This window comes from Mirounga leonina, unplaced genomic scaffold (genome assembly GCF_011800145.1).
Source record: "Mirounga leonina isolate KUSES-001 unplaced genomic scaffold, KU_Mleo_1.0 Mir_53, whole genome shotgun sequence".
NCBI classification, from domain to species: domain Eukaryota; kingdom Metazoa; phylum Chordata; class Mammalia; order Carnivora; family Phocidae; genus Mirounga; species Mirounga leonina.
The window spans coordinates 56290686-56316481 of record NW_023270807.1 but is presented as its reverse complement, the minus strand read 5'-3'; the positions used below and the strand labels follow the sequence as shown (position 1 = coordinate 56316481).

General features: G+C 39.2%; 1 protein-coding gene across 4 annotated transcripts in view; it reads left to right on the top strand.

Moving 5' to 3' along the window:
- Nucleotides 1-5180: 5180 nt before the first annotated feature.
- The window catches only part of USP45 (ubiquitin specific peptidase 45), a 69307-nt gene continuing 48691 nt past the window's right edge, over nt 5181-25796 (top strand). For all 4 annotated transcript variants that reach the window (XM_034991594.1, XM_034991593.1, XM_034991595.1 and 1 more), the window contains exons 1-5: nt 5181-5254; nt 10239-10348; nt 14744-14916; nt 16107-16210; nt 18456-18556. In XM_034991594.1, coding sequence (XP_034847485.1) covers nt 10249-10348; nt 14744-14916; nt 16107-16210; nt 18456-18556 — 478 coding nt within the window. In that variant the 5' untranslated portion in view covers nt 5181-5254; nt 10239-10248. The remainder of the gene's footprint in view (nt 5255-10238; nt 10349-14743; nt 14917-16106; nt 16211-18455; nt 18557-25796) is intronic.

Below are 25796 nucleotides of genomic sequence, written 5' to 3'. Positions count from 1 at the left end.
TGTTCTCCGCCGCGCAGCCACGCGCGCCGGGCTCTTGAGCGCCCCCGGGCCGGACGCCGGCCGGAAATGGGGAGTTCCGCAAGGAGGGATGGCTGAGGGAACAGTGCTCTACTCTTAACACTTTAAATTGGAAAGAAACTCGGGAGTTTTTAAATATTTTAAATATTTAAATAAAAATTTAAATAAAATTTAAATATTTAAATAAAATTTAAATATTTAAATAAAATTTAAATATTTAAATTTCGACGCCTGGGTGGCTCAGGTCAGGGATCCCAGGCTCCTGGGATCGAGCCCCGCATCGGGCTCCCTGCTCAGCGGGAAGCCTGCTTCTCCCTCTGCCTCTCCCTGCCTGCCCCCCTGCTTGTGAGCGCTCGCTCTCTCTGTCAAGCAAACAAACAAACAAGTAAATAAATAAATAAAATCTTGAACAAAGACACTGAGAGTTGAGCTTGCTTTTTCTTCTGGATTATTATTTTTTAAGGAGAGACAAAGCTTGAAAGTGGAAAGTAGAAAATATACCAAAGATGAAATTTAAAGATTTTTTTTAAAAAGATTTTATTGATTTATTTTTGAGAGGGAGAAAGTGACCGGGGGGCGGGGAGCGGGGGGTAGGGGCAGAGGCAGAAGCAGGCTCCCCATGGAGCAGGGAGCCCCAGGCGCTGCTCCATCCCAGGACACTGGGATCACGACCTGAGCGGAAGGCAAACGCTTAACCGGCCTGAGCCACCCCGTGCCGAAATTTAAATATTTAAAGTAAATAAATTTTTCCAACTTACTTTATAACAAGATTCTTGTAGATTAATTTAAAGCAAACTGCATAGACGCTTTTCTAAGAACTGCTCTTAACTCCAATAGCTGGTACAACTAATGTCAGTATTAAAATAATCTCATGCTGTCATCTTTCCCCCACAACTTTGATATTTGAGTATAATTGACCATAGCTTGTCATAGTTAGGCCCAACTATTTTATAAAATGTGTTAGTTTGCAACTGCTACTGTAACAAATTACCACAAATTTACTGGCTTCGAGCAATATAAATTTATTATGTACAGTTCTGCAGGCGTCAGCAAGCCTGTGTTCCTTCTGAAGGCTCTAGGGCAGAATTTCTTTTCTTGCCTTCTTCATCTACTAGAAGCTGCTGGCATTCCTTGCCCATCTTCAAAGCCAGCAGTTTAGCATCTTCAAATCTCTAACGCTGACTTCTGCTTCTGTTGTCACATCCCTTGCTCTTCCTCTGACCCTCTGCCTCCCTTTTATAAAGACCTTAGTGATAACTTGGGCTACTTGGATGATCCAGGGTAATTTCCCTTGCTCAAGATCCTTAATTTAATCATATTTGCAAAGTCCTTTTGCCATGTAATTAATGTAACATGATCACAGGTTCCAGGAATTAGAACAACTTTGCGGGCAGGGAGTGTCATTCAGTTTACCACATAAAGTTTATTATTACTGTGGTTCATTTCCTTATTTTATTTTATTTATTTATTATTTTTTAAAGATTTTATGTATTTGTTTGACAGAGAGAGACACAGTGAGAGAGGGAACACAAAGCAGGGGGAGTGTCAGAGGAAGAAGCAGGCTTCCAACCGAGCAGGGAGCCCGATGCAGGCTTGATCCCAGGACCCCGGGATCATGACCTGAGCCGAAGGCAGAACGCTTAACGACTGAGCCACCCAGGCGCCCCTCATTTCTTTATTTTAAATGTATTCTCAATTTGGTCCCCCAATATAATGAAAGCTATATTTAACTGCAAATTAATTTATAATGGAAAATTTTAAAATTAATTTCTAAATGATATTATTGAAGTGTGTGTCCAAGGAATAATTTAATTAAGCAGTTTAAAATTATTCAGTTTTCAAGAATTTATTTTATTTATTTATTTATTTTTAAAGATTTTATTTATTTGACAGACAAGCACAAGCAGGGGGAGCTGCAGGCAGAGGGAGAGGGGGAAGCAGGGTCCCCGCTGAGCAGGGAGCCTGATGTGGTGCTGACCTGAGCTGAAGGCAAATGCTTAACCGACTGAGCCACCCAGGCGCCCCATTAGTTTTCAGTAATTTAATAATTAATAGCACCACTTCAAATTTCTATGCCAGTGGCATCACTTACAATTACGTTTTTCCAAAATATTTGGAATTTTAGCTATAGTTTCTATATGATCTATTTTGTGGATTAACTTTGAATTAAAATGTCATTATATGTTGTAAATTCATGTACTCCTCATGGCATCCCAAGCTGTCCTGAATACATCAAAACCATAGGTAGTATGAACACAGGTATGGAAACAATGAAACAATGTGCTTGGACTCGATAAATCATATTCAATTTGATTTATGCTTTTGCAAGAGCACATATTATGAAAGAATTCTTCTTCCAATGTTCGTGACTAAGTATTTGAGAAATATTTTTCTGCAGGATTTTTTATCTGAAAAGATGAATAGCTCCTCCCACAACTAGTACAGTGCCAGACTTGATTTATTAGCAAAAAGTCTTGTCAAAAGAGAATCTTGATTATTGTTCCTTGGACAAGTGTCCAACTTCTTCTTTCAGAGAGTCAGGAAGTCTTAAAGTGGGATGAAAGGGAGAAAAATAGTTTAAATCTTATGGGAAAGGTCTACTAGTGCTGAGTTGATATGAATCATTAATTCTCAAACAACTCATTTTATTTCTTGGCATAATGCAAGTGAAAGGCAACTGGAAAGGAGGAGACTTTCCCCATTTCTTTCTAAGTCCACATCAAGCCTCCATATATTTGACAAATCAAATGAAAAATTAGGAAATGTATTGTTTTTCATGCAGCTTTTTTTTTTTGAAAGAGTTTCTATCAAAACTTAAAATGAATATCTGTTAACTCAGGATTTCCATTGCTATCTACTAATGATATTTGTACAAGTAGGCAAAGATAAAGAGTACATCAACAGAAAACTGGGGAAAAAAATGATACACCCATTCACTGGAGTTTTAAGCAACTAGTCAAAAGAATGAGGCTAATCTAGAGTTATGTCCAAGATATTCTGTCAAGCAAAAATAAAAAAAAAACAAAACACACAAAACTAAGTTGTAAAATAGAATGTAGACTGCTAGAAATCAAGATAGTTTTGGAATTTTATCATTTCCAAGAAAAATTTTATGGTGTTTGCATAATTCATAAATTTCTTTTTTTTAAAGATTTTATTTATTTACTTGAGAGAGAGCCAGCATGAACGGGGAGAGGGGTAGAGGGAGAGGGAGAAGCAGACTCCCCACTGATCAGGGAGCCTGAGGCAGGGCTTGATCCCAGGACTCTGGGATCCTGACCTGAGGGGAAGGTAGAGACTTAACCTACCTGAGCCCAGGTGCCCCTAATTCTTAAATTTCTATGTTCTAATTCAGTCTGTCTTTTTAGTCTTTTAATCCATATGATAGATTTTTAAAAATCCCATTTACAGCAATGCTATTTAGTATGGAAATTATTTAGATTTGTTCAGGTTTGCATATCTTTTTTTCCTCCACGTTCTGTTTTAAATCTGATGTTAAAATAAATGAAAACTTTTGATTTGTGATGTAAACAGTTTTGACTTAACAATTACACCACAATACGACCTATTCTTATTTGGGAAATTTTTTTTTCCCTAAAGAAAAAAATAGGGAAAAAATTTTTTCCGTAAAGAAAAAATTTCACCTACTCCAAAACATTACTTATCCCTATATCTAGCACAGTAACTGGCATATTTGTACTTAGTTATGTTTGTTGAATGAATGGTTTCCATAAATACAATGTAAACACCTAATGACCTCCTTTGCCAAGTTCTGTACATAGAAATAATGCTAACTATTTCGCAAGAAATGAATTAGAGATTTTACTGGAAAATCAGAGTTTTTGGTTTATCTCTGGTATCTTAGACTCTTAATCCAAGGTTCTATCATAAGGCCACCTGCCTCCTGCCTGAAGAGTTGTGAAAGATTACAAAGCTCGTAGGACTTACCCATAATTAGAGTTGATGTTTGCAATATCATTAAGATATTTTCAAACCAACTATTTTTACTAAACATATGAGTGTGCAGACCACTTTAACGGATAATCGAGCTTCGAAGAGGTATAGATCAAGAAATTTCCTGTCTAGTAAGTAAGCGAGGACAGGTAAGCCAATAATGAAAAAAATGCAAGATTACATGACAAATGTCAGATGTGACTTAACTGCACAGAAGAGTGTGACAGAGGGAAGTCGGAAGCTATCCTTTCAGGCCCTCACCAACAAGTGGGACCTAAGCCCGACTCTGGGAAGATCTGAGTTGCGTACTCAGACAATAGCCTTGAGTCTGTTGCTATTATTCTTTTTTTTTTTTTTTTAAGGGTTGAATTAGTCTTATTCTTTAGTTAACAGCACATTATCCTTGTCAGTATGGATAAAGCCCTGCATGTATGTGTGAGTGTGTGTGTGTGTGTGTGTGTGTTTATCCCCATGCCTTATGCCCCATCCCCATGCCTTATGCCCCATCTCTACTTCCCCTTCCCTTATGCCTCTACTAGGTGGCCCTTCTGATTGGTTTGATATATACTCTTTTATCACATATATTCTTACATTTCATGTTAAAGTTTTCTATGCAATTTTTTTTATTCTTATGTTAATCCCCATACATTACATCATTAGTTCTAGATGAAGTGTTCCATGATTCATTGTTTGTGCATAACACCCAGTGCTCCATGCAGAATGTGCCCCCCTCAATACCCACCACCAGGCTAACCCATCCTCCCACCCCCCTCCCCTCTGGAACCCTCAGTTTGTTTTTCAGAGTCCATCGTCTCTCATGGTTCGTCCACCCCTCCGATTTCCCCGCTTCATTCTTCCCCTCCCGCTACCTTCTTCTTCTTAACATATATTGCATTATTTGTTTCAGAGGTACAGATCTGAGATTCAACAGTCTTGCACAATTCACAGCGCTTACCAGAGCACATACCCTCCCCAGTGTCTATCACCCGGTCACCCCATCCCTCCCACCCCACACCCCACTCCAACAACACTCAGTTTGTGTTGCTATTATTCTAAGATTAGTCTGGCCTACTCGGCTCTGCAGACCTACAGAACGCAGGCGCGACGCGAGCTGGCCCCGCCCTGTCCACGCCCCACTCCGGTGCGCCACCGCCATTGGGACGGCCTCAAACCCCACCCCGGATGTGGGCGGGCACACGAGGCCTCGCCTCTGCCGACCGAGAGGTCGGCCGCACAGGCGCAGTCTCTTCTAGTTGTAGGCGCTGCTGTTCTCCCCCGCGTGGTGAGTCCGGACTGCGGTGCCGGAGTGGCCGCAGTGTCTCGGTCTTCGCTTCCTCTACCCCAACCCCCTGTGGCAGGACGGGCCTGGAGAGAGGCCTGTTACGCGCCCCCGTCTTTCCGATCCCGGGGGGCTCCAGGCGGTCAACGGGGGCCGCGTGAGTGCGGACAGATTGGGCACCGGCGGCGGAACCGGGGTTGTTTGGGCGGGAGGGGTCCGCAGGGAGGGACCCGAGTCTCCGCTTTATGTGGAAGCAGGCGCTCCCCCCCCCCCCCCCCCGCCGACACCCTTCCCGCCTCCCTCCCGCGCTCTTCTCACTACCCATTTTCTCTTGAGAAACTTGGGAAGCTATTGTTAGTGACTGGAGGGTAGTATTAGGAGCCCTGGAGAAGGGCTGCCGGGGTCCAAGTCTCCATCCACCACTTACTGGCTCCGGGACCTCTGCAAGTCACTTAATCTCTGTGTGTCTCAGTTTCAAGTGTAAAATGGGGGAAGTGATAGTAACCTGTCTCATAAGGCGGTTGTGAGAATTACGTGAGGTAGTATCTTTTAAGTGCTGAGAGCCGAGCGTGATGCACAGCAAAAGTATGTAAGTGCTGTTCATCTTTTTGAGTCTGGTACTAAAAGGAGAGCGTGTCCTTCCTCTCCCCACGCCGAAAATAATTGCCCAAGAGTCCAAGGGTAGGGAAAAAAATTTTTTTTTCTTTTTTGAGACTATGGGCTTTTGTTTGTATGGCATGTTTTTTAAAAAATCAAACATTAATAAACAACTTAGTTGTACATCCTACAGCAGAGAAAAGACAGATGTTAGAGTAATACTGAAGTTGAAAACTGAAAAGTTTTGTTTGGGAAACCACATGAAAAAAGGGCCAGAACTTATTTGTCCTGAAAAGAATTAACATATCAAGTCTGAGACTGCTATCCTTAGAAAGTTCTGCTGCAAGGCTACACCTTGTTTGGCATCTGGAAACAGTATAGTTTATGCTGTACACTATGGTTTATGCTGAAGTTACCAGCCTCCAGGAAAAACCCGGTCCTGTGAGTCTGTAATGAGCTTCCCTGGGCACAGACATTGCTGGATTTTCCTTATTGGGGGAAAGAGAGTCCTCTGACCCTGTCTGGCCGGAAGAGAACATAAAGAAGCCTGCACATGGATGCCTGCAAACTTCACTTGTGTCTTTTTCCATTACGCTCATGTTGTATGTCCATACTGCATTGCTGTAATACAAGTTAGCCATGAGTACAACCACATGCTGAATCCTGTGAGTCCTTCCAGTGAATCTCCAAATATGTGGGTGGTCGTGGAACTCCCCAGACACAATACTGGTGATAGAAACTACTTGAAGCTCCAGTAATTAGATTTTGTCTCTTTTTGCTTAAAAAGGGAAAGAAAAAGAAAGCTATACAGATAAGTAATTGCTAAATAGTGGGTTACTGTCCAAAATTATTTCTATGTTTAGATATAGTGCATGTGTCAGAAAAATCACTGGAAATTGACTACATTGCCAAGTTAAGTTTGAGTCTCTGTCTTTTACAGCCCTTTTATAGATTGTAGGTGAAATACCTGGGGTTTTTTGTTTTTTGTTTTTAATTCTGCAAGCACTATCTATGTGTTGATGTCTATCTTTATTAAGAGGTTATCTGTGAAGCTGGGGAAGGTATGGCCAGTTTCTCTTGGGCCATTTTTCCTGGATTCTTTTAGTTATGCCTGTATTTTCAGGACATCAAGTTGAAAGAGTTGGAGGTAAGTCTGTAAGTTTGGGGATGGAAAGATCAGATTTGCCTTCTGATTATATCTTTTTTCCCTCAGTAAAGTAGAAGACTAGATGCTATTTTGAGAAGTAGGGAGATGGAGGAGTTAGAGGTTTAGAAGAGTGAGAAAGGTTGCACATGGCTGTGTGTGTGAGTAGTAGGTAAGTACGTTTTCCGGGAAGTGTAGTAGATAATGGCAAGTCTTGATCCATTTGACGTTGGGATTGTGATTATGAATTTAGTGGACGCCATCTGCTTTCTTACAAGATTTTCTCCAGCCTGTTTGGATACAGACATGCAGAAAGTGGTTAATTGGGTTCATTTAGGTTTGGGGTTTTGTTAGGGAGATGATGTGGTAGTCGTTAAGGCTGTGCACACATATTTTGTTCTTTCAATGTACATGGTAAGGTTGCACTCCTTTGTACACACGCCACATTCCATTCCCTTACCCCCATGTCTACTTGAGGTTAAATGTGTTATATGACTTGCTTGGACTGGTAAAATGACAGACATCATTTCCAAGTGAAGCTTTAAGAACCAGCACTCCATTTGCTACTTCCCTATCTCCCTGCCTTGCTATAGTGATCATGGAAGAACTTGGTGAGATGCAGCCTCTTGCCAGCCTGGGCACTAAAGGTGAATAGGAGTGGCTGTAGAGGCAAAGCTGGAAGAACTCAAATTTGTGATTAGGGAACAGAATTCTTGAATTAGTGATTTTGCAAGGTAGAACTATAGGGTAAGTGGGTGAGGAAGTTTGGAGAGAAAAGGCAGTCAGAAATGAAGTGGTCAAGGAACTCAGAGGCCTCATGCATCTCTAACCCTGAAGGCCATAATTTGTTGCTGCTCTGTTCAAGAGTGATGACCCCTGGAATTAAAGAAATGGCTCTTAAAATGGTAAATTAAAAAGCTTCCATATGTGGAATATAGTATAACTGAATCAAGATTCAGAATTTATTTATTCATTTTTAAAGATTTATTTATTTTAGAGAGAGAAAGCATGTACATGAGCACAGGGAGGGGCAGAGGAAGAGGGAGAGAATCTCAAACTGCTGAGCGTGGAGCCTGATACGGGGCTGGATCCCATGACCCTGAGATCATGACCTCAGCCAAAATCAAGAATCAGCCACTTAACCAACTGAGCCACCCAGGTGCCCCAAGATTCAGAATTTATTATTGAGTTGAAAGATTTCCACCTTGGTCAGTAAAAGCAAATAAACAAATAGCCATGAAAATTTCAGTGTAGCTTAGCCATAGAACAGATGATATTAGGTAGGATTTAAGCTAAACTTTAACAGTGGTTTAAAAAAAAAAGCTTAATTTTTTATTTAAAATCTTAACAATTAACTTTGGGTTTTTAAAAAAATATAAAGGACAGAGGTAAGTAACACCTTGAAGAAAGAGACAAATTAAGTGTGGGACATTATACAATGTTGCTATTGCAAGTGTGGTCTGGGGGCGCCTGGGTGGCTCAGTTGGTTAAGCGACTGCCTTCGGCTCAGGTCATGATCCTGGAGTCCCCGGTTCGAGTCCCACATCAGGCTCCCTGCTCAGCGGGAGTCTGCTTCTCCCTCTGACCCTCCCCCTCTCATGCTCTCTCTCTCAAATAAATAAATAAAACTTAAAAAAAAAAAAACCTGCAGGAGAAAATTATTAAAAAAAAAAAAAAGAAAGTGTGGTCTGTGGGAGCACCTGGGTGGCTCATTTGGTTGAGCGTCCAATTCTTGGTTTCGGCTTGGGTCATGATCTCAGAGTCCTGAGACGGAGCCCCCTGTTGGGACTCCACACTCTGCAGGGATTCTGCTTGAGATTCTCTCCCTCTCCCTCTACTTCTCCCCCTGCTCGTGTGTGCTCTCTCTCTAAAATAAATAAACCTAAATCTTAAAAAACAAAACAAAACAAAAAAAAAATGTGGTCTATGGACTCACAGCAATGGCTTTCCAGTGGGAGCTTGGTAGACAGGCAGAACCTCAGGTCCTGTGCCAGACTTGCTGAATCGAAATCCACATTTTAACAAGATCTTTAAGGTGACTCAAATGTACTGTCCTGATCTTTTAAAAAAAGCCAGTGTCTTGGGCCGCCAGGGTGGCCCAGTCGTTAAGCGTTTGCCTTCGGCTCAGGTCATGATCCCAGGGTCCTGGGATCGAGCCCCGCATCGGGCTCCCTGCTCGGTGGGAAGCCTGCTTCTCCCTCTCCCACTCCCCCTGTTTGTGTTCCCTCTCTCTCTCTCTCTCTCTCTCTCTCTCTCTCGATAAATAAATAAATAAATAAATAAATAAATAAAATCTTAAAAAAAAAAAAAAGCCAGTGTCTTAGGAAAGTATAAGATGGGAAGAACAGTTTCTGGATTAAAAGATGCTAACAATTAACGTGACATAACCAATACAAAGTGCAAACCTTGACTGAATCTTGATTTTTAAAAAAACAGTATGGAAGATAATTTTGGGTCAGCTGAAGAGGCTAGAATATGATGGAATATCAGAATAGGGAATTATTGTTAATTTTCTTAGATGTGATAATGATGTGATTATTCTTAAAAAAGATACAGGCTCTTTGCAACTTTGAAATAGTTCAGCAAAAACAAATATACTCACATACATGTATATATGTCTCTCTGTACACACTGATATTTAGATAAAACAAATAGGGCAAAATGTTCTAGATGTGGAATCTAGGTAGTAAGTATATGGTTGTTTATTATATGTTCTTTTAACTTTTGTGGAAGTTTAAATTTTTTCGTAATAAAAAAGTGGGGAAAAACCCCAGAAGAAATGCAGTAGCTTAAAACAATTTCTTTCTTTCTCAGTTGTTCAGTGCTAGGTCATACGGTGCGGGTAGGCTGGCTCTGCTGTGCTGGGCACATGGCTTCCATCCCTGGTCCATTGTGGCCTTTCCAGCTTCTACTGTTTCCTAGCTAGTGGGACGGGAGAAAGGGCAAGGGGAGCACATGACCCGGAAGCAGCACTTATTCCCTTGATCAAACCTTTCGTTTTTTTCATCCACCTGGACATCATGTATCTAGGGAGTAGTTGGTAAAAGTCAAATGTAATGTGCATTTGTATATTGGTTTAACCAAGATTTCTTTGGTTTCACCTGATGTTCTCTTCTTCTGTTGATGTACTAGGGCCCAACTAAAATGGAAGTCATTTCTATTTTAATATACATTAAATAAAATACCTAAAATTTTAATTTTGAGGATTAAAGTGTATTCATTTCCCCCTACCCCCAACCTTTTCAGTAAATAACAGATGCGGGTGAAAGAACCTTCCAAAGCTTTGCCTGAGAAAGCCAAAAGGAGGAAAAGACCTGCTATACCTAGTGATGAAGACTCTTCAGACGACATTGCTGGTAAATTGTGATATCTGGCGTCCTGAATGGTGTTGTAGAAAATAACCATATATGTTTTTAATCAATAAGTCCTTTGCTTTTTATTTTCACTATTTTCTGCATGAACTTTAAAATCAGCTTGTCTAGTTCCAAAACATCCTGTTGATGTTTTTATTGAGATTTTGCTTAGTTTATAAAGTAACTTAGAATTGGCATCTTTTTGTTGTTTTCCATTTCTCATGACCTGTTAAAGCCAGGCCTTTAAGCCTGGAAGATGACTGGGGAGCTGGCCTCAGGCTTGCTTTTCTCTTGAACTTCATGCCTTCTGTTTCAGCTTTTCTGAGGATTTTCCTCCTTTCTCACCAGTTCAGCTCTCCATTTAAAAAGACATTTTTAATTTTTATTTCCATTTTTGAGTGTTTTTAACTTGGATAGTGTTTCAGAGTAGTTAGATTGTTGTATTGAAGGAGGTCTGAATTATATCTTTAAACATTTGTTCTTTGAAATTATTTTTTTCAGGGATTCTGATGATTTTTTTTTTTCTTAATTTTATTTATTTATTTGACAGAGAGAGACACAGCAAGAGAGGGAACACAAGCAGGGGGAGTGGGAGAGGGAGAAGCAGGCTTCCTGCCGAGCAGGGAGCCCGATGCGGGGCTCAATCCCAGGACCCTGGGATCATGACCTGAGCCGAAGACAGATGCTTAATGACTGAGCCACCCAGGCGCTCCGATTCTGATGATTCTTATGTTAGCTCTTCCTTGCCTATCTTGTAGTTATTTTTTCTCAAATTGTCTAAAACTCCTACTTCCTTTTCATTTTGCTTGGTCTTTTCCTTTTTATCGTTTACAGTGTTTTCTGCAGTGTCTTTTTCACCATATGCCCTTTTTAGTTTTGTCATCCTTTTTGTGGTTTTTATCTATTTTTTCCTCCATTTCTTTCCTGAGCTCTGCCAGTCACTTCCTCCTATTTTGCCACCTCATGCTGGAGCATTTGCTTCTCTTTTGTATTTTTATTTCATGGCAGTGATTTCTGTGCCATTTGTTTTTCCTTTTTCTTATATTGGATAGAATTTATGGCTTTGATTTTTCTTTGTTTTCTCATTCTTTAACGTAGGGTCACCTTTCTTGGACCAGTTAGTTTTAGAATATTTGTGTAAGAAGGAGGGCCAGAGCACTGTCAAGACCAGCTGGAGTTTTGAGTGTGAGCTCAGTTAGCCTTTACTTCTTTCCACCCAACAAGATTAGGCAGCCCTGGGGTTTTTTCAGAACCCGAAGGATCTTTTCTCGCTGCCTTAGAGACAAGACTGTTTCCGGCAAATTTGGCTTGTTTGTTTCTCACTTAGTGAATTAGAAATTGCCTTCTCTTGCTTCTTTTTTTTTTTTAATATATTTTTTCTATTTATTTATTTATTTGATGTAGTGTTCCATGATTCATTGTTTGCGTATAACACCCAGTGCTCCATTCAATACATGCCCTCTTTAATACCCATCACCAGGCTAAGCCATCCCTCCACCCCCCTCCCCTCTAGAACCCTCAGTTTGTTTCTCACAGTCCATAGTCTCTCATGGTTCATCTCCCCCTCTGATCTCCCCCCTTCATTTTTCCCTTCCTACTATCTTGTTCTTTTTTTTTTTTTAACATATAATGTATTATTTGTTTCAGAGGTACAGGTCTGTGATTCATCAGTCTTACACAATTCACAGCACTCACCATAGCACATACCCTCCCCAATGTCTATCACCCAGCCACCCCATCCCTCCCACCCCCACCACTCCAGCAACCCTCAGTTTGTTTCCTGAGTAAGAAGTCCTCATATCAGTGAGATCATATGATACATGTCTTTCTCTGATTGACTTATTTCGCTTAGCATAATACTCTCTAATTCCATTCTAGTCTCCCACCTTCTTTTGCTTCTTAAAACAAAACTGGATATAGGGGAGCTCCTGCCAGGGTTGTTGCAGCACAGAGATTGAGGTTTCATTCTGTGTCTGCAAAGCATGCGGGGTTCTCTATGGGATCTACAGCTGCAGTATGCTCTCTGCTTCCTTCTGTATGCACCCCTATTGATCCCTGCTGCACTGAGGTGGGACTCTTCCACTGAATTTATGACTTGGGGCTTCAGTTGCCTCTTGGTTTTCCTGAAAATGAACTTGGTGTTTTTGTTTTCTATTCTTGTTGACATTGGACAGTTTCTGAGAGGAGAATGGGGAAGTGTTGATTTTAGACCATCATTTGCATACTGGAAGACCTCCTTGTAAAGTTTTTTAATATTTAAAGTGAAAACTGTGGAGACTTTAATAATTGTTTTGATTTGTTAATGTGAAACAACTATAGACTTTAATACATTTATATATTTTATTCAGGAATCCCTAGAGGACTTATTTGGCAGATGAAATTTAGACAATTGTATGATTAAACAAATTACAGAAAACTGAGGAAATCTTATTAGCACAGAATTTTTTTTTACATTCCCCCCCCACCAAAGATTGTGAATACTATTTAAACACTGGTTAACTCTTGTAAGAAAACATCAAATTTTCAAATTTACTTATAAAAAGTATATATGGTTGAGGCATTTAAAAGCTAATAGAGTTAAGTTAGACTCCTGGGACCTTTTTATCATGAATTCACTTATCTCTGAATTCATTAACAATTTCAGTTTTATATGTCTGAATTGTAGATTCAGAGAATAGCTAAGTTATACCCTGGCCAAATCCCACCCCAGAGATGATATAGAAGGTGTATGGAATAATTTTTCACCTTAGAATTTTAAAATATAAAAACTCAAAGCATTGATACCTAGTAACCCACTTCTAGGTCCTGTATTTATGTGGTCATCTTATCAGTCTTCCCCAGAACACCCCTTTCTTTAATGGCATGTGTCCTTGCTTTTCTTTTTTTTTTTTTTTTAAAGGTTTTATTTATTTATTTATTTGACAGAGAGAGATATAGCGAGAGAGGGAACACAAGCAGGGGGAGTGGCAGAGGGAGAAGCAGACTCCCCGCTGAGCAGGAAGCCCGATGCGGGGCTAGATCCCAGGACCCTGGGACCATGACCTGAGCCGAAGGCAGACGCTTAACGACTGAGCCACCCAGGTGCCCCACGTGTCCTTGCTTTTCAAATATAGGACTTTGGAATTACTCCTTTTGTGTCTATTTTTATACCTTGCTCTTGGTGTAAGATTAGAAGTCCTAATCTTTCCCCAGATTTACACATTACTTTTATTGAAATTATATTTTACAATAAGTCACTTGTCAGGACTCACATACTTAGGCTTCAGGATGAAAAGGAACGAATGCTTAGCCTCTCTCTAGTTAACTAATCGGTGAAAAGGAGTGCTGTGCATTTGGGAAGGGAAGTGGAGAAAGTTGAAATGTACATACTCGTGTTTCCCTCTTCAAGTTACTCAGTCTTTCCTTTGCTGTTTAATTTTGGTGGATAGTTGTAGTTTCGGTGTTTGAGATAGATGAGGTGGAGAAGTGGAAGTGTTCAGGTATTTGGCAGAAGTGGAAGTGTCATTGTGTCCTTGGGAGAAGAACACAGTTATCTGAAGAAATAAACATACTGGCCGATTTTGGCCAGTTGTCTCCACACAGTATACCCAGTGGGACTCTGTTATAAAGGATAATTAAGGACCACGCAGCGTCATTTGTTATTTGGAAACATTCATTAAGGAGAAATCTTGTTCCTGTAAATTATGCCATATTGTTTGTTCCTCTTTCTCCTTTCTCTCAATAATGATGAAAATAGCATCAGAGCAGAGGTGGGCTCTGTGGAAAGATTTTATGTGTGTATCTTAATGAGAAGAAAATATATTCAAAATGCTTGACACAATAGCTGCTCAGTAAATAATCTATTTATTAAACTTTTTATTTTTGAACTAATTTTGAATTAATAGGAAGGTTCAAAGAGATATACAAGGGGGTCCCATTCAGTCTTCACCCAACCTCTCCTGATTTAACATCTTGTATTTCTATAGTACAATATCAAAACCAGGAAAATGACATCAGTACAATCCTAGAGCTTACTCTGATTTCACCAGATATGCAAGGCCTCGTGTGTGGGTATAACTCTGTGTACTTTTATTACATGTGTAGTTTTGTATAACCATCACAACTGAGATACCCGACTGTCCCATCACCACCCCAGCGGTTACCTGTTTATAGCCACACTCCCTGTTCTCCATCCATAGTCCCTGGCAGCCACAAATCTGTTCTCCAACTCTCTAATTATGTTATTTCACGAATGCTTTATAAATGGAACCATGCAGTATGTATCCTTTTGAGTTGTTTTGTTTTCCAAATCTCTTTGCTTTTTAGTTACAGTATTTTAATGCTATTGACTTTGGCTTTCTGGTGGTAGCACTTTGGCTTAGCAAAGAAAATGTTCACATTTTGTTTTGTCTTATTCAGTAGGTTTCACTTGCCAGCATGTAAGTCATGCTGTCAGTGTGAATCATGTGAAGAAAGCAATAGCTGAGAATGTGTGGTCAGTTTGCTCGGACTGTTTAAAAGAAAGAAAATTCTGTGATGGGCAGCCAGTACTTCCCTCTGACATATGGTTGTGCCTCAAGTGTGGTTTTCAGGTGAGAAGCGTGATTTTTATATGTGAGTTTGTCTTAAATATTTTTCTTAAATGCTTATTGTGAGTTGGACTGTTGGTAATGTTTAAAACTTAAAATAAATTTATTCCTGTTTAGATAGAACTCTCCAAGGCTCAACTTAGAAACATTAGTTAAGGTAAAATAAAAGGAATATTGTATTCAGAAAGTAACCACATGTGGTTTAGAAATACTTTGAAAGGGAATCCAACCTACTTGCAGTAGTTCTCACATCTGGACCTGCCTTTACCTATTTGTATTTACTTACGAAATGGATCCAAATTTTTTTACATCTTACTAGATTAATTTTTTTTTCTCTCTATGAAAGGATTCTTTTTTTTAAAATAATTTTTAACAGCTTAGAAGCTATTAATATCTGTAATATTTTTTGAAAAACATTTAAGATGTTTTAATTTTAATCAATTTTAATTGATGTCTACAATTTTTCTAAAATAAGAGGAATCCTTATTATCTCACATAGTTCGTAAGTAGGACCACATCAGGATTAGTTAATTCAATGAAAAGAACATTGAAAACTGAGCTTTCTTCCATTTTTCTTTTGTCCACCCTCAATTTCATGGCTTTTTATGGCCGAAGATATTTCATGCATTATATATCATACAGCCATCCCCAAGGCCAGAAAGAGGGCAAAAAGGACATCCCTTTCCTGTTTTTGTTTCAATTTTTAAGTATGTGAAACTTTTCCCAGAAACATCTAGCAGACTGCCCCTCATGTTGCATTGACCAGAACTGGATCTTATTTCTTTACTTACCTGTTGAGGGAAATTACTGTGATTGGTCTGAGTCTCATTAGTTGCCAGTGGGTTTGGGTGGAGGTTGGACAATTTTAGAAAATGTGTGCATAGGAGGAGGGCACTGGTCTGCGAAGATGCTCGGTGCCCCACAGTGTGCAAGGCAGAGAGTGTATACATTTTTAAATAATAGGGAAATGAACTCAGCTCATGATTGTTTTAGGCAAATACTATATAACAAAAAGCAAGTTAGCCTCTTTGCAAGAAATTAAATTTAATGAGAATCAATATTATTTTCTGAAACTTTTCCCTCCTGTTTGAAATTAAAAACCAAAACTTTTTTAATGAGTATGATTTAAGTTTTGATTAATTTGAAACAAACTTACATGTAAATTGTACAAATAGCATTCTGTTCATCTTTAGGGATGTGGTAGAAACTCAGAAAGCCAACATTCACTGAAGCACTACAAGAGTTGGAGAACAGAATCTCATTGTGTTACAATTAGTCTGAGCACATGGATTATATGGTAAGTTAGATTTTATTAGTACTTGTGTCCACTACAAAAAAATATCATTTTCTTTGAGCTTTACTAAGTAAGATATTTAAAGATGTTATACCCCCCTTACACTTTTTAGCCTGAACACAACCTGTGGAATACTTTAAGTAACATTACCCATGAATATAAAATTTAAATAAGGAAAAATTTAGTCATCCCTCTACTTTTTTTTTTTTAAACATTTTCTTCATAGGATAAAGAAACATTCTTCATAGTTGATTTTTCATAATGAACTTGCTAATGCAGAATTCCAGAGTTCTAGAGAAGGAAGGTACTTCAAGCAGTCAGGTGGTTTGGTGATTCCCTGGAGGGGAAAGGGTAAGCCTGGGCATATGCAGTGTGTAAAAACTGCTTGGGTGTTTCTACTACTTAATCCTGGCTGGGAACCAAGTCCAGTTCCCTCATTTTACATATAAAGACACTGGTTAGAAAGTAAACATCCAGTCACTAAAACAAGTCTTTTGATTCCCTAGTTTCTTAGGAGCTCAGTTGGTTATTTCTTTTTTTTTTAAGTTTTTTATTTTTTTTATTCATTTGAGACAGAGAGATACAGAGCGCGAGCAGGGGGAGGTTCAGAGGGAGAGGGAGAAGCCCACTCTGCTGAGCACGGAGCCGGGTGTGGGACTCGATCCCAGGACCCTGGGATCATGACCTGAGCCGAAGGCAGAGGCTTAACCATCTGAGCTACCCAGGTGCCCCTTTTTTGGTTATTTCTAATGGAAACAAGTAGAATTAATTTATGTTGAGCTGTCCTCTTTTCTCCAATTCACTGCCATTGTGTGGTTTTTATTCACATTTTCTTTTTGTACTCTTAAAGTTACAATACATTTTATAGCAAGTAAAAATTAAATTGCAGCATCAGTAAAAATTTCTTGACATTTCAATATTTTGCAAATGAGCAATTTTTATTATTTTTGGCAATAGTTATGTCAGTAAATTTTGAGGGTTTATAATAGTGTAAACCTGGTAATTCTACATTGTTTGAATTCTGTCATGGTCTATTAGAAAAGATGTTTTGGGAATGTTTTCTGTGACTTGTTTCCTTCACAGATTTATCTATGTATCTGTGTATTTCTGTATGCAAGTGGTAGAGTAATATTTGTATTTTGAGTATGAGTAAATATTTGACTGAATTTTGAGTGCTATTTAGAAAAAGAATCCAAACCTAGTTTATAGCCATTAATCTCAGGACCCCTATTAATTATAAGAAGATTGTGAATATGTAAGGTGGTATTGGTATAACACATTACACTTTCAGTATGTTCAAATACATGTTTTTATTTGACCATTGGATCTTATGAAGTTAAAGGAAGCAGGTAATGATAATACATAGAAGAAATCTTTATTAATACTATATGCACTAATGAGTAAACTTAGTGGAAGCTAATTTTCTCAAAAGTAATGTGCTTTGAAAATCTCTTTGGGAGCTCTCTCTTCCCAACTAAGCCCCAAATAAAACAAAACACTACCCAGTCTTCCCCGTCTCTATAAGTGGCACCTCCATCACTTAAGTATTCAGGCCAGAAACCTAGCACTTGCTTTCTTTCCCTTTTTATCTTAATTTTTAATCCTTTAACAAAAGTAGACAAAATGGTATAATGAAATCCTCCATACCCATCACCCAACCTTAAACATTCCCAACTTGCAGCAAGTCTTTCCTCTAGACCAGAATTTCTCAATCTCAGTACTGTCGTCATTTGAGCTGATAATTCTTTGTTGCAAAATTCCTCCTGTTTGAGAATCACTGACTTACCCTCATCCACTTCCCTCGTTCCATGGCAGTTATTTTTATACTTCTCTGTTTCTACCTGAAATTTCTGTAAAATAAATCTGTTCATTTTTCTCCAGATCTCCTGCTTCTACCCTGACCTTCTATTCCTGATTCCCTCCATCTGACATTAGTCCTAGTGATGTTTTTAAGATATAGATTGGATCACATCACTCCCCTCCTTAAAAAACTCCTCATGGCTTTCCATTACACTTAGGAAAAAGTACCAGAACTTTAATTTGAATGATAAGGCTCTGTATGAACTGTCTCCTGCTTATTTCTCTAGACTTACCTAATGCCTCACTCTACATGTATACTTTTTGCCCCACCCCACCCCAATTTAAAGACGAGACTGGATAAATATCAACTTTATTACTTTATTACCTGGTGTGCAACATTATTGAAGATGCTTTCATAATATCGGCTTACATATTTGTATTTTTTCAGGTGTTATGAATGTGATGAAAAATTATCAACACAGTGTAATAAGAAGGTTTTGGCCCAAACAGTTGATTTTCTCCAGAAGCATGTTTCTAAAACACAAACAAGTAAGTTAAGCAGTTGCCAAAGAAATTTGTATTAACGTATGATATTTTATATTTCATATAGAGAGTTTGTAAATTCATAAATAATACCTTAGATTTTGCTGAGACCTTTCTGCACAAGTGCCATGCATTCTTAGGTAGTAATCTTGTGATGTTATCTTGTGTTGTATTTACGTAACTAATATGAGAAGCTAGAGAGGATAGTGACTAGATCTTGGGCTTCTGAGTCAAACAGTGCTGAGTTTGAATTCAGGCTCCACTTAAATTACTTATTGTCTGTGTGTCTTTTACTTCTTAGTTTACTTACTTTAAAAATTAGGGTGATCATTCCAATGTGTGGGGTTATTGTGAGGCTTAGAGATAATGTGTTCTAAACATTTAGAAATAATGTATGTAAAAATGCTTGCGCGGTGCCCAACACGTATTTATGAAGTGGCATCTATTCTTTGTTACATAATCATAGAGCGGTTCTGACGCTAGCCACCCAGAGTTAGGCTAACCTTACAGATTAAGGGCTTGCTTACTCCCACACAAGATTGCTCTCACTTTAGACACCACCCTCAGGCTCCTGCATTTTCAGGCCGTCCACATTTCTGACAAACTGGCTATAAATTTAGGGGTTCCCACTACCCTTCTTAGGTTCAGTAATTTGCTAGAATGACTCAGAGAACTCAGGAAAGTCCTATAGTTAAAATTATAGTTTTACTATAGCAGAAAAAAGATACAAATCAGGACCAGCCAAAAGAATATACACATTGGGCAAGGACTAGAAAAGTCCCAAACATGAAGCTCCTGTATCTTCTTTTTGTGGGGTCAGGATACATCACCTTCCCGGCACATTGATGTTTATCATACACACAGAGTATTGTTAACCAGGAAAGCTATCTGGAGCTGTGGTGTCCAGAGTTTTTAATTGGTGTTTTATTGAATAGGCACCAGTGCTTGACTCATTGGCCATGTGGTTGAACTCAGTCTCCGGTACCTCAACCCTCTAATCACACATTGGTCTTTCTGGCATGGCTAGCTGCCATCCTGAGTAATCTTATTAGCATAAACTGTCTAGGGGCCCACCAAGAATCAGAAAGACACTCCTGACCCTCTGGAGATCCCAGGATTTAGGGGTTACTTCTCAGGAACCTGGTACAAAAGGCGGCCAAATCCGTTATTATTCAGTAGTAATGTATTATATGTTATATACTTCATTAACTATGTATGTTGTTACCTAACATATAAACAATATATAATACATGTTGATCTAAATGAAGAGTATATAGGGAAGCAGTTTCTTCATTCAGAAATATTAAGTGCCTACCACATGCTGGGTTTTATACTTTATTCAATATTAGTGATAAAACAAAAGAACAGTTTTATATTGCTCTCTTGGGGTATACAGTATAGTGGGAGAGACAGACAAAAAAAATTTATATATAAACTTCTGATATGTGCAAAGGAAAAGAAGAGATTGCAGGGATAGGTAATAATCTAGTGGTCACAGTGATCAAAAAAGGCCAGTATAGCTGGAGTATGGTTTGCTGGGAGAGGGTAGAATGAAATGAGGAAGTGAGTAGGGAAAAAAAAAGTGAGTGTGGGAGTTCATGAAGGATACTGTAAGGAATTCCATGGTAAAGAATTTTTATTTTATTGGAAGTGTAATGGAAGCTATTAAAGTGTTTTAAGCAGGGGAGTAACGTCATTTCATCTTTTTTAAATAACATTATTCTAATTGCTGTATGGACGGTTGGAGTTAAGAGTTGAGGTGAGGAGATCATTAAGGTCAGAGGACGTTGTTGTGGTAGGGCGGGTGAGAAACTAGCAAAGGCACTGGTGGAAAGTGGGTGGATTAGATGTAGTGAGTGAGGGAGAGTGGGAAGAATCCATACTCACCTTGGGGTTTTGGTACTAGGTGAAAGGGTGAATGGACATGATAATTTTGAAATGCCTTTGGTGCAGAATTGAACTGCTTAGCAGGTGGCATTCAGAAACTGAAAAATTACATTAAAATATACTAGTCGTCAGCTATATTTTCTTTTTTTTTTTAAGATTTTATTTATTTATTTGACACAGAGAGAGAAAGCACAAGTAGGCAGAGAGGCGGGCAGAGAGAGAGGGAGAAGCAGGCTCTCCACTGAGCAGGGAGCCGGACGTGGGGCTCCATCCCAGGACCCACGGATCATGACCTGAGCCGAAGGCAGCCGCTTAACCGACTGAGCCACCCAGCCGACCCTATCAGCTATATTTTCTATAGCCCAATATATAAGAGTTTCTGTTAGCTATTGCTCGAGACAATGATAGCGGACAAATTGGCAAAGGAACTAGAGGAGGTCAACACAGGTTCCAGACAGAAGAAATGATTAATTTTTTTCACTCATTTATTTATTTAACAAACATGTATTAAAACCTTACTCTGTCCCAAGCATACTAGTCATAGCTCCAATTCTGCTCAAATAAAGAACCAGGAAAATATGGTGATGATAGACGTTTAACACTTCAGGAACAGCTGTTGGTCTTAATGCTGCCTCCTGAAAACTGCACTTTTTTTAAAGATTTTATTTATTTGTTTGTTTATTTACTTATTTATTTGAGAGAGAGAGAGAGTGAGAAACAGCATGAGAGGGGAGAGGGTCAGAGGGAGAAGCAGGCTCCCCGCTGAGCAGATAGCCCGATGTGGGGCTTGATCCCAGGACCCTGGGATCATGACCTGAGCCGAAGGCAGTCGCTTAACCAACTGAGTCCTAGGCGCCCCTGAAAACTGCACATTTAATGTGCTTTTTTGGCCACAATAAGATATGTAGGGGTATGATGCCAGGGGTGGCCAAAGTACAATTATAGGAAATATTTTATCTCGATTTTTTTTTCCATCTTAGAGGTTCCTTGAGGTTAAGGATAAAGACAGTCTGATTTCATTCCATTTTTACAGATTTCTTGAATTTATTATCATAAAGGATATAAGGTAGGGAGCATGGAACGATATGGTAGAAAGAACATGGGCTTTGTCACGGTGTGGGGTTGGGCATTCAAATTTGACTCTTTCAGTCACTGGCTATTTGACCTGGGGCAGGTTACGGTTCATCTGACCCTCATTTTCCTCAGCAGTTCCTCCCTCTTTTCCGTGGTATTTCAGGGAGTAAAGACTGATAAGACAGTTTCTATCCTAAAGAATAATGGTAAGCAGAATAGAGTTGTATTCTGAGTGCTGTTCAAACAAAGTTCTTTAGGTACTCAGAAAGGGGGGTGCCTGGGTGGCTTAGTCGTTAAGCGTCTGCCTTCAGCTCAGGTCATGATCCCAGGGTCCTGGGATCGAGCCCCGCATCGGGCTCCCTGCTCGGCAGGAGGCCTGCTTCTCCCTCTCCCACTACCCCTGTTTGTATTCCTGCTTTACCCGTCTTTCTCTGTCAAATAAATAAAGTTTTCAAAAAAAAAAATAGATATTCAAAAAGGTTATAATGTTCAATTGAAAAGGACTTGAGAAAGAATCGTGAATGAGTTGGCTTTCAAGCTGACCCTTAAAGGAAGAATTTTGGATAGGTAGAGATGAGAAAAGCAATGATTTCAGGTAGTGGGAAGCACCGGTGTAACCCTTAATTGTGTTTATGGAACCATGGGTAGCACCTGGAATAATGGGAAACAGGTTCTTGAGGGAGTTTGAGTGTGTGTCGAGCCTTCAAAGTTAGGGAGAGACATAGCCCTGAATTCAAGGTTTCCAGAAGTTCCAGGTCAAAATGTCATTATCCTTGTGTTCCAAGCTACAATATCTCTCAGGCAAGTTTGATTTAAAATAAGATCCGTTGGCATTCTAGAAGTAAGTTTTTTTGGGATAGTAATCTGCAATATTCTTTCTTGCATGAGGCTTTATTTTTATAAAATACATTAAAAATCAGATATGAAAGTAGCTATTGAGGTTTGTAGGAATGCTGGATTATGATTATGCAGCTATTAAATGATAATTGTGAAGACTGTTGAAATATAAAAATGTCTGAATATGGCAATTCAAAAAGAGTATGAAACTATTGTGTTTTAGGCGGGAGGATAAGAATGGTTTTAAAGGATTCTTTTTATATTTTGCTCTAAGAAAACTGCTGAGAAAAGCCTGTACCTGTACCTTACACATGTCGTTAAGTTACGCAAAGCCTGAGCAGTTTCATGTCTAATACATCTAATTTAGCTACTCTGCACAGAGAATCTTGGCCAGTGTCCCATCCATTTGTAAATACCATCAGCTCAGTGAATCTCAGCTTTTGGTCTCAGTAGCCCTTTAGATTCTTAAAAAAATTAGTGAGGACGTAAAGAGTTTTGCTTAGGTGGGTTATACCTATCAATATTTATCATGTTAGAAATTAAAATAAAAAATTACAATATTTATTAAATCACTGAAAAATAGCAGTAATTTCCATGACATGTTAACACAATGTTTTTAGGAAAGATAACAATTTTGTAAAACAACACAAACTTAGTAAGTGGCATTTACATTTTTATAAATCTCTTTAGTGTCTAGCTTAATAAAAACAATAATTGTATTCTCTCTACTTCTGTATTCATCTATGATATGGTGTATAGTCTCTGGAAAATGCATTATATAACAGAATGAATGAAAGTAAAAGCAAATAATATCCTAGGCTTACTATGAAAATACGTTTGACCTTAAGGACCTGGGAAAGGAGGAGGGTGTCTTCAGATCCACTTTTAGAACTGCTGAACTAGCACATTTCTGTCTGTATTTTCTGTCTTCAACCTTATTTGCCCTAAGCACATCCTATTTCAAGGACACTGTCCCAGTCTTTTACCTTATCTTTTCTACTTATGTGCAGCATACCTTAGAATCTAAGAACACATGGTTTTGTGGTGTTTAGTTTTCTTGTATATATGTGCCTTTTTAAAAATATTTTTAAAATTTAAATTCAATTAATTAACATATAATGTATTATTGGTTTCAGAGGTAGAGGTCAGTGATTCATCAGTCTTAGATAATACCCAGTACTCCTTACGTCAGGTGCCCTCCTTAATGTTCATCACCCAGTATATGTCTTTTTATAAAACTGCACGTTCCTCGAGGATTATACCCTGGCTCATAGTCTCTTTGATTCTCAGTGTGGCTAAGCAGTAAATACTTGCTGAATTGAACTGAGCTAGCATGTGATGAGTTTTACTGAAGAAGTAGGAAAAGCGTTGCATTTTCACCAAAAAAGCCTTGAATGTTAATCTCAAAATTACTTTATTTATTCATTCAGCTTTTAATATACTTGAGCTTCTACCCTGTGCCAGATGCTGTGCTAGATACTGGAGATACAATAGTGAATGAAACAGATCTATTTCTATTTCTGCCATTTCAGTCTTCTGGTCAAGTGAGGGATAATTGACAAATCACACTTAATTGCTTAATAATTGCTTAGGGAGTGCTGTGATGGTGCAAGTGCAGGGGACTATGAGGATACTTTGGAGTAGTATCGAATGTAGACTGGCTATTTTTATTTAGAGCCAGAGCCTTTTTTTTGAGAGAGCATTCGCGAGTGCATGAGCAGGGGGAGGGGCAAAGGGAGAGGGAGAAGACTCCCCACTGAGCGGGGGCTTGATCCCAGGACCTGAGCTGAAGTCAGACACTTAACAGACTGAGCCACACAGGTGCCCCTAGAGCAAGAGCCTTCTGAGCCAAGAGCTGAAGGATATGTAGAAATTAGGTAGGCAAAGAGGAAAGGGGTGTATGTTCAGGTAGAGGAAATAGCTCATTGATGAAGGAGCTTGATCAGGGAATCCTATAGAGCTGTAGGTTAAGTTTTGTGATGTTGGGGGCTGGTGAGAGGGTGAGACTAGAGGTAAGTAGGAGTAGATATTGAAGGGCCTTGTAAGTTTAGAGTTTATCCTGTAGGCAGTTAGGAACCACTAATGGATTTTTTTTTTTTAAAGATTTTATTTAATTATTTGACAGAGAGAGACACAGCGAGAGAGGGAACACAAGCAGGGGGAGTGGGAGAGGGAGAAGCAGGCTTCTTGCTGAGCAGGCAGCCCGATGCGGGGCTCGATCCCAGGACCCTGGGATCATGACCTGAGCTGAAGGCAGATGCTTAACGACTGAGCCACCCAGGCGCCTGGATCTTCAAAATATTAAAAACGGAACTACCATATGACTTAAGAATTCCACTTCTGGGAATATATCCAAAGGAAGCAAAAACATATCTGCATCTTCATGGTCATAGCAGCATTATTTACACTCTGACATGAAAACAACCTAAGTGTCTATGAATGGATGAATGGATAAAGAAGTTGTGAGCTATAAATGTTATTCAGCCACAAAAAAATAAAGAAATCCTACCATTTGCGACAACACGAGTGAATTTTTTTTTAAGATTTTGTTTATTTATTTGACAGAGACACAGCGAGAGAGGGAACACAGACAGGGAGAGTGGGAGAGGGAGAAGCAGGCTTCCCACAGAGCAGGGAGCCCGATGCGGGGCTCGATCCCAGGATCCTGGGATCATGACCTGAGCCGAAGGCAGACGCTTAACGACTGAGCCACCCAGGCGCCCCGCCACTAATGGATTTTAAGTGGAGAAGTAGACAATCGGTTTTGTATTTTAGGAAGATCACTTAACTGTAACATGGAGATGGATAGAAATGCCTTTGTATATATACCTACTCATTCATGTGGCAGTATCAATTTATTATATGACTGAAGATTTTTTAAGGCTAATGGTTAACTAGGAGTTAGTGGAATTTGGAGGATAGACAGGTGAGGTAATTATTATTTGGTTCTAATGTACAGGAGTGCGGGGCCGGCAAGTTTTTTTCTTTTTACTCTTTAAAGATTAAACTTTTCAGCTGTAGAAATGGGCAAATTACATTAATGCTACATGACTGGCTTAAGTAATTGCATTAGGCAGTTGAGGAAATCCCAGTGCAGGTTCCCAGAGGAATGCTTACAGCTGTGTAGATTTCACATCTGATGCTAGGATTGCTTAAAAAAAAAAAATCCACACCTTCCCCTCAAACAAATACCAGAAAACTAAAAGCAAGTAAAATCCCCGTATAATAAGGTCACCTATAACACAAGATATAAAAAAAGCAAGAAAACATTATTGTGAAAACCGAGAAATATGTATTTTTTTTTTTTAAACATAGCTCTTTTTCTTTTTTTTTTAAAGATTTTATCCATCTACCCGACAGAGAGAGACACAGCGAGAGAGGGAACACAAGCAGGGGGAGTGGGAGAGGGAGAAGCAGGCTCCCCGCAGAGCAGGGAGCCCGATGCGGG